General features: G+C 35.0%; 1 protein-coding gene across 1 annotated transcript; it reads right to left on the bottom strand.

Annotated features, from left to right (window-relative positions):
• LOC111505548 (cysteine-rich protein 1) lies at positions 1–9,723 on the bottom strand. The gene is made up of 2 exons (XM_074178920.1): positions 9,634–9,723; positions 1–298 (listed from the first exon to the last, which is right to left on the bottom strand). The coding sequence occupies exons 1-2, from the start codon at positions 9,671–9,673 to the stop codon at positions 102–104; spliced, it is 237 nt and encodes a 78-aa protein (XP_074035021.1). The 5' UTR covers positions 9,674–9,723; the 3' UTR covers positions 1–101.

Raw genomic sequence — 9,723 nt, 5'->3', positions numbered from 1 at the left:
TTTTAATTCATTCTGATTCATATATTTTCATTCTTAATTTATACATAAACATCCATTTGATCAGAAATTGATATTACTTGAATATATGTCGTAGATATAAATCATTTTTTGTAAACATAACTTTCTGCTCCACCACGACCAAAGCCACCAGGACCAAAAAGGGCAGAGTAGCAAGGATTGTGGCAATATGGTTTTCCATCGTGTTCAGCGTGGGAACCTGGGGTGAGAGTCTTGTTGCATTTTTCGCACCGTAAACAAGCTGAATGCCAGTCTTTACCAAGGGACGTTTTGCGTTCGGCTGAAACAAAAATTTGCTTTTATTAATGCAAGAAATAATGTAGAATTTGTAGTTTTCGTACTTTTTTATAAGTGTTTCTCATAATGTACTAGTAGAAAAATAAGAAGGACAATGTTTAACAAACGTACAAAGATACGAACTAAAAATTTGACAAGTAATTTCAGCTTTCGAAAACAAAATAGACAAAATTCAAAAAGTCACAGAATAATAGCAACTACAATTAGAGTCAGTTGTTGCTGAGACTGACTACTGTTTATGTCTATGGCAGTAGCGGACTTCAGGTTCTTATAATAATTAGTACAAATGATAAAAGAACAAGAATCATATGTAGAAATCATTAATAACAGAATAGATGGTATTGCAAAAGATATAGATCTCTGAATAAGAGACCCTTTAAAGATACCGTCAAACGGGGTAAAGTCGATCAAAAATAAAGGTTTTTTCATCCTAGCGCCTAAACGATTGAATTTTTTTTAAATGAGATCGAAAATAAAGATACCTCAAACATTAAACCATTTGATGAACCCATTATTATTTTTGTAATTTTTCCCATTCAATTTTTATTTTCATTCAAAGTGTGATTGACTTAACCCCGCATTTTGGGTAAAGTCGATCACCTGTTTTAAACCATAGAAAAATCGACTTTTCCCTCTCAAAGGGTAAAGTCCATCTACGTACAATTAAAAAAAAACATGTTTTTTTCTTTTTTAGTGACAGGTAATTTCGACTATTATTGAAGAGTTTACTATTTCACTGTATACATGTTAATAATCAATTAGTCACATATGGTACGTTTATTATCAGTTTGTATCTAATATCTTGGTATTTAGGTATTGTCGATAATTTTATCTGTTTGATATTATTATTTTTGGCACCAAAATTCGATTTGGTAATTGATGAATCAGTCAAGAAATTTAACGTTCCAGAGAGATCATTTTACTTTCATTACATTATGTGGTTGTATGTATGTATGTACTGTACAGTGTGTGTCACGTTGATTGGATTATTTTCGATATTAGTTTAGTTCAGATAAGTTCGGACAAGCGACAATGAACTAGCGAAATAAGTACGATAACTAAATAGTCTTCCGACCGGCCATCTTGTTGGAGCTGCTTCTGTCAAATTAGTTGTAGTTTATTCAGTCTGTTTTGCCAAATGGCAACATGGACGGATATAGCATTACACACCACGTGCAAAATTGTTTTATCAAAATGGGTGTTCTGTTCGGGCAACATAAGATGCGCTTTGCCCATTGTATGGTCGCCATAATAGTCCTACCGAGAGAACTATTCGTAATGTGGTGGATAAATTTGAGTCCGCTGGTTCAATAAACACCCGGAGGTCGACGAAACGCAAGATCTGCCGAAAACATCGCCGCTGTCTGTGAGAGAGTGCAGGATAATCTAAAGCAGTCAATTTTGCGTCGCTTACAAGAACTGAGCTGAAGGTGAACAACCATAGACAACGATGTGTGTTCGCTGAATGGGCTCTGGAATAGTTGGCAAGGAAAAATCATCTTCAGCGATGAGGCCTCAAACGGAAATCTACGCTATTGAATTGTGTGCGGAGAGATTGGATAGATCCAACCTCACTCACAAGTTAATAAAAAAATTATCGGACAGTCAAGCGGCGTTGGGAGCTCTTGGCTCCCACCGAGCAACGTCTAAATTGGTAGCAAAGTGCCAAAAAAGACTCCTCGACAGGAAGACTAAACAGATTGTCTCTGGTCTGGATTCCTGGCCATACTGGCCTGGAAGGCAAAGAGGCTGCTGACTCTCTTGCAAAGGAGGGTGCTGCAAGCAGCTTCATTGGACCAGAACCTGTCATTGGCATCGCTTTGGGCTTTGCCAAACAAACACTCAACACCTGGATGGCAAGAAGAGTTATGGACTTCTGGCAGAATCTTCCAGGATTGGCTCACTCCAAGGCGTTTATTCACCCTTCGAAGCTTGATTCCAAATAGTTGTTGGACTACAGTAGGGATGAACTACGATGTCTAACAGGCCTTCTTACAGGCCACTGTCATTTGAATCAGAGATTCGGACTGTCGGAAGACAGTGTGTGTCACCTCTGTCTGGAAAATGATGAAACTGCAGAGCATATACTTTGTGCCTGCCCCGCTGGGGACCGAATCAGGTTCTTTGAGTTCGGCAGATCCGTACTCTCACCATCTGACCTGAAAGACCAATCACTATACAAACTAATCGGCTACGTTAAGAAGCTGGGTTTATTTGGCCGAGTGTGAATAGGTATGAGCCCAATAAACCCTTATGGGTTGCGGTGGAGGGTCGAATAGACCCACTTACTTCAGACCTACCTACCTACTATAGGTCGATGATTACCAAATTCTTTTGGCCTGAATTGGATGAACAGGACGACGCTACATGTCACACAGTTCGTGACACATTGGGTATTCTGCACAAGCGGATTGAGGTCATGATCACCGAGATCATGCGATATGACTCCGTTATACTTTTTCTTGTGGGGTGTATGCGAATAAGACACAAATCACAGTAGTCCTCAAAGTCAACATGACCCGTGCTATCGGTCAAATTTAGCTTGATTTACTCGCCAGAGTCATGGAAATTTGGACGTTTCGGAGAAGGTGTGGCGGAAATTTGAAGGATGTTATATTCCACACATAATGGCATCAATAGGTATTTCAAACGAATAAAAATGTTGATGACACTTTGTTTTATTGAAATTTAAACATGGGAAGCGCTTAATGAATTACCTCATATAAGATGTGATCAGGACCGACGCCATGGGGGGACCCCCCCTGCTTTCTCGACTTGGGAAGATAGACAAAAATAGTAAAAATATTACTGAAAATTGAAAAAATGAAAATGAGAGAAAAGAAACGAAGAGGTAATAAGAAAAGGAAAAGAACCGGGAGAAGGTTGGGATTTCCCAACATGCATAACTTGGAGATTTAATTTCTCCCAAGTAAGAGAACAGTCCACAAAGTTTTAAATTACAATTCCACGAAATTCCCAACTTTTCGCTGTTTTTTCGACTTGGAAAAGTTGGGAAATTTCGGGCCGTGAAGATAGAAAAAATAATAGTAGAAAACAATAAGCATAACATTATTTAAGTGTTGTTTCCTTTCATTTGTATTGAATATTCCTATACATGGTGGATATGGTGGAAGACCAAGGAGCTTGGACCAAAGTAGAATAATTCCTATTATTATTTTTATAATTACCAAAATTTCTTTTTGTTTGTGCATAACCTAACGGGCATAAGCATTCAGCCAATCTTTGGATTGCTAAGAAAATTGATATATTATAGTAGTAACTAATCCCTCGGCTTGGCTTTCATTTTTTCGAAAGTTGGGAAATTTTGCTGGTGGGGTTGGGAAAATTTGGATTCCCTCCCCCCCTCGTGGTATTTCTTTTGGCTACGGCCCTGGGTGTGATTGAAGTATAGTGTTGAGTTATTGTTAAATTTGCATAAAGTGTATTGATTATTAATTATTTAAAAGGACATGCATAATATATTATTGGTGACAGATTGATCGTAAAATATTTTGGAACTACTTAAAATGAATCCGGTTATATTTTTTACACAAATTTAAACTTCAGTGAAGAAAATATGAATGGGAATAAACAGTAGGTATATGAATATCAGAACCTATGGTAATTATTCAACTCATAATAACGGCATTCTACTGCTTACGGCTGGGATTGAATCAAATAAGCGCATGAATGTTATTACGTAATGTCATCGATGACATGAGTAAATTTAACTCATTCATGACAAGAAGTCGTAATTTAATGAATGAATTGAGTGATTCATGTTGTAATGTTGTCCACATTGGTGCTGATGATATAATAAGACGAATGTCTTATTCCGAAACTTCGAAGTTCGCCTTGAGAATGACAGGGTTCCATGTAAGTGAAATTTTATATTTTTCATTTACTATATTATGTAGGAACATCATGAATCAAATCTAATTCAATCCCATAACGAATGTATGGAGTTGAAACTGGATAAGAAAAAGTGATTTTTGTACAATTGTCATTAAAAGTGACATTTGTAATGGTTGTCAAGAGTATTAAAAGATGATGTTCACAAAGTAGCGTGTTAAAAATAATTTCAACACGATTTTTTTTTACCAAATAGCAATAAACAAAACATAATTATTCAATTTTTATTATAAACAAGTTTTATTTTGAACAATAGATATAGATATAATTAAATTATGTTACAAATTTATTATATAAATTAATTATATTATTAATATTATTATTATTATTTATGAACATTATTATGAAAAGTACAATTGAAACAACTGCTGATATTAATACCTTGCGATGTTGAAGAGCCTTGTAATATATTTGAACTAGCTGAGTCGACAATTTCATGGGTATTAACATTTAATTCTTGGAGTGAAGAGGTCGATGTTGTAACGCTGGAGCTAGCTGTTGGGTTATTCTTTCAGCAATAATCTTTTCATAAGATGTAACCCTCAGCTGCTGTTGTAGACTTTCATCCTCCGTGCTTCTTAATATCCCTTATATTTGCTCCTGATTCTGCTAACAAAGAAGCAGAAGACTTTCTGAAACAGTTACCTGTATATTCCTTTGGTTCCGGGAGGTTCAGAAACTGAGCAATGGTAGAAGGCGTTTTCCCAAACGTGTTTATACCAACTGGGATGGCAGTGCATTAATAATTTGAATATTTCAGAAAAAAACCATTCATGATTGATAACAGAAGGGCGTACTGCAACGTATTCATTAAAATAGTCAATGTTGTTTCCAACAAAGCAAAAAGAACGACCTATTTTCGTTTTTGTATTTGGTATTTGAACAAACAATGATTTATTCATTGATTTAATGTCTTCCATTAAGAAATGGCACAGCTCTCTATGCCGGCAATCTCCATATATTCAGAAAATAGTAGCAACTTTTATCATCAAATATTTTTCAGCTGGCGCCTCATTTATAACCCTTTGGACTTGTTTAAACGTAAGAATTTTTGGTTTTTTCGCTTTAAGAATGCTTGAAATATTTGCTTGTATTAACACTATTTTTAACATGCGCACTCGACTTCATCATTAAAAACTTGCTCCACAAAGTTGACGACTTCCATATTTTTGATTTCTCTTCTAGACAGGCTAAGACGACGGTTACGCTGAAATTTCCTTCGTTTTTAAGTCTACACCAGCTAATAAAATTAGAATATGCGATGTCGTACTGCTGAATCGATTTTTTTGGTAACAATTCAATTGAAGCTCTTTTTGCAGCCTCTTCAATATAGTCAGGAACACACAATTCCTCATTATTGTTCTTCATTATGCAAGACATTAAACACCAGCACGAACTTCAAATGTGACTTCCAATAAAACTCGTGAGCTGTAAACAATACTGTTTGTTGGTAACCAGGTGATTCGGCGTCACCTGACACGGCCACTTCACAGCAACTGCGATAAGATGAAAATAGTTAACTGACAAGAGATGTCAAAATGTGTTTTTATAGAAATATTAAATGTGTCTATTTTATTGTGAAAACAGGACAGTTGTACAAAAAACTTTGTGTGATATTTGTGTTAAAAGTGAGTTTCATTTTGTTCATGTTGTTTTTCACTAACAAAATAAAACCTTACTTTCAACACTCATATCATAAATACCTAGCGGCTTAAAATCTGTTTTTCCGTTAATCAGCTGTCGCCCCCATACGAACGACAACTCTCAGAAGTTGAGAAACTTGTTCGAGCTAAGGACTAACGAGGTCTTACCTTTTAACGTGTGATTCCTAACACGGTTGCAGAATCATCCCAGCTTCAACCAGATAAATTCTCTCGAGAAAAATATCTGGTCGGGGCAGGAATCTATTTTGTATAATTCAATGTTCATGTAGAAGTATTTGTTTCTAAAGTACTCGTTCTTTTGTGTGATTCAATATTTATATAAAAAAACTTTCTAGAGGGCTTTTTGTGTTGGTTTATATCTGAAAGTAATTTATATGCATGATCTACAAATTTTTGTATAGTTTATTCTGAAATTATTTGCTTTCTTCCTTCCTTTGGATTAAGATGGAGAAGTATCAAGAAACTCTTTGGTGCTCAGACCGAAACTAAGGAGTAGGCCACTCTTCTAGCTATTTTTTTTCATTTTGTCTAATTCTTGACGATGACGTTAAAGCTCATCTACCGATATAAGAGTAAAAAGTGAAAGATTCTTCTACGCAAATTAAATATTGAATATTGAAAGAGTTGCTTCATTTTTCTATGTCAATATTTCTGCAGACTGGTCAGCAGTCCAGTGTTGTGTGGGAAGGATGAGACAACCCAGTGAGTAATGTTTCATTGTTAGAAATTCTTGACGGTATGAATCAGCAACATGAACAAATACTGGAAGGTGAAACATAATTCCGAACCGCAGTTTGTCGTTTCATTAAAGAACTATTCTTACATAAATATAAACTGCTTATTTGATAAGATTAAAAAGGCAAGCTGTTTACAATCCACTCCTTCAAATATTCCACGTACAAATAAGGAAGTAAAATATGATGTCACTTTCATATTATATAATGCATACATAACCAATGTTATAGTTCACCAATTTGTATATTATGTTTGCTATATTTATTCATTCAGTAACAAACATTCCTAAACAGAGCCGTTAATCCAAAATTTTTATACGGCCGGAGATCCGTGTGAAGCCCTTGATGCGTCCATACAATAATAAAGTTATTTGAAACGTTGTCGCCCTTTCCAAAAAAATTCCGGAGTCATTCTACGACACTTTAAACAAACCTTGTAAGGGCGCTGATTGTCTTCTATAGATTTGAATTTTTAGGTATCCCTACTAAAATAAATCACCAGGCGACAAATCTGGTGGCCGTGGAGGCCATTAAATGCAGTGGAAATGTTCTAAATCAACAGTATATGAACGTTATTTGAAATTTCATAGAAATGTGCTACCCCGCCCGGATTGAAGGAAGAATAGCATTGAATGGCATTCATTTTTCCTCGAATTCTCTCTTTCTTCATTTATTGAAATTCATTGTTTCAAATACTCGAGCACAAACTTGTGACTAAATTATGGCAGCGATCAAAAAATTGCTATATTTGACTAAAGGCGATGTATGACTATGTTATTGATGGACCGATTATTTCCACTATTCCTCACTATAATTTCAAAACAGTTTTGTGGCGTATTGACCCATACTTGATAAAAATCTATAATATATTGAAGTAAAAATACGAGTTACGGTTTGTTTCAGTACAGTTCTTCTCAAAAGCAACTGATCAATTATAAATTCCATAGAATCATTATCGTTTAATATTAAAAAAATACTGGAACAGATCATTTCTTTCTAAATGCAACCCCAACATTAAAAGTTTAGAAAACAAAGTCTCATTGGTAATAACCTGTCTGATGGATTTTTATATTAGATATAAGAAAAAAGTGTTTCAAAGTGAAGTGATGAATTACCAAAGTATTTATCAAAATGTATTGAAATGTGTGCCTTAATCTTTCTCTCTATTATTCAATTGGCCAGGCTCCTCCTGTCAATAATTGACAGAAGCTTTGTCGGGGACGCAACGGTCTTGCTCGAAGCGAAGCTGCCAACCTAAATTATTTCGTACATTTTTTGTTTTAAAAAACACTTTATTTTTTCAGAGTCGCCTACTCCTCGGGAGACCTTCGGGTCACATACATGACCCCCTTTACGTGGTTATCCCAACCACTCCGGCCTGAATACCGGCGTGAATAAAGGGAGGCCTTCATTTCAATTTTTTGGTAAAACTTTCACACATTGAATAACTTTGCACAATGAACAATTACAACACAAAAAGTTGCCCGCGATAGTACATGGCATCCGCGTAGTTTTTTTGTGGGTGGCCGTTATCGGCACGTCCGTTCACTACTTCAGGTATCACAGAACTCCCAAATGTGTGCCAATGTTCGAGCAAATGTCAAAGCTGTCATAGCGTACTAATATCAAACCCAATTAACCATATCAGATAAAGATTAATTGGTGGCCGAGCTTTATATTTCATTGTTTGTACCACTGAATTTGTGACAATTCTTTCAAATCCATTCTTTTTCATTAGAGGGGTCATATGGAAATTTTGCGGTTCAGATCAAAATTAACCATATTCCATAAAGATCAAAGTTGTAACCGCTTTTTATATTTTAATTACCTATTATCGATGAAATGGTGCAAATATGTCGAGTGACAGTTATAACAAGAATCATGGTTGCAAACAGTGGAATATGAAATCCAATACGGTCTGATTTTATTGTCCAATATGGCCAACTGAGTAGATATCGAATATCGCAATGAAAACGAGTTTCGCAATTTCTGACATGTAGGAGATAAGCTTAGATTTTCACCTCCATCACCCCTATATTTAGTGAGAGAAAAACTTAAAACTACGCTAGTATTTCATCTGGGTGTCCTGGTTAAGTTTAGGTGCCCCAAAAATAAGGATAAATATTATCTTGGCAAGATTACGGAAATTTTCAATAACCAGCCTGATCTCATTTTGATAGATTTTCTGAGACATAAAAAAACAGAAAAAAATTATTATTTTCACTATCCGGATGTTAGGGATGGGTCTGGTGAATACAGAGGACGTTATAATGAAGCTGAAACCACCAACGGAGCTCAGAAGGAACAGGTGGTCATTCAAGTGTTTACCGAAAATAAATTTTCATGTGTATCTACCTATTTATATTTTATATTTTGTTTTCATTTTCACATTCCAATTATTAGAGAAATGTATTTTATTGGAACAGTTGGGCTCTTTTTGGCTAAGTGACTTTTTCCTCATTGAAATTGTTCGAATTAACCCTTTCAAGAACTAAAATTCGAATTTTCATGTACCTATATTAGAGCCCTGTTCAAATTGATCCCACACATAGGGGTGAATTCGAACAACTTTCACACATGAAAAAAAAAAATCATATTCAAACGCGCTTTCTTTACAGGTTAGAAAAATGTTCGAAGAAGCTAAATTTTTTTTTTCATATTTTTTCAATGTTGCGCATGATTGTTATATTCCAAAAACCTCGAAAAGGCGTTCGAATTCAGCACAAATTACTGTACCTTTAAGTGAAAGATATTGAAAACTACCTATTTCAATTTAGTATTGTATTTTTTATTCGCGTTCAAACCAACTATAATGTATATAATTTGACGGTTATCAAAAGTTACTGTTAAAAAATCAATAAACATACATCCATTGGATGTTTAAATTTAATTGTTTCTCAATGATTGATTTTTTTTCAAACCAACATTGATCATATGAATGACTTTCCAATAATTGAAACATTTAATCTATTCATTATTATAATTATCATTTAGTAAAAAGTGCATACCAAAATAAACAGGTTTATCACATTTCGAACAGTTGGGCATGATTGGGAATGTTATCACTTCAACAGCTCACCAAACCACTAGTACTGAAG

Source organism: Leptinotarsa decemlineata, unplaced genomic scaffold, assembly GCF_025532065.1.
Source record: "Leptinotarsa decemlineata unplaced genomic scaffold, Ldec_3_MD MMD2_tig00004307_RagTag_RagTag, whole genome shotgun sequence".
Taxonomy (NCBI): Eukaryota; Metazoa; Arthropoda; class Insecta; order Coleoptera; family Chrysomelidae; genus Leptinotarsa; species Leptinotarsa decemlineata.
Note: the sequence above shows the minus strand (reverse complement) of the source record. Positions and strands in the feature narration are given on the sequence as shown.

Excerpts from the sequence above, each read along its gene's own strand:
- LOC111505548 (XM_074178920.1), bottom strand. The coding sequence starts at position 9,673 with ATGCCCAACTGTTCGAAATGTGATAAACCTGTTTATTTTG. Across the intron at positions 299-9,633 it reads TGATAAACCTGTTTATTTTG|CCGAACGCAAAACGTCCCTT; the intron begins GTATGCACTTTT and ends TTTTTGTTTCAG.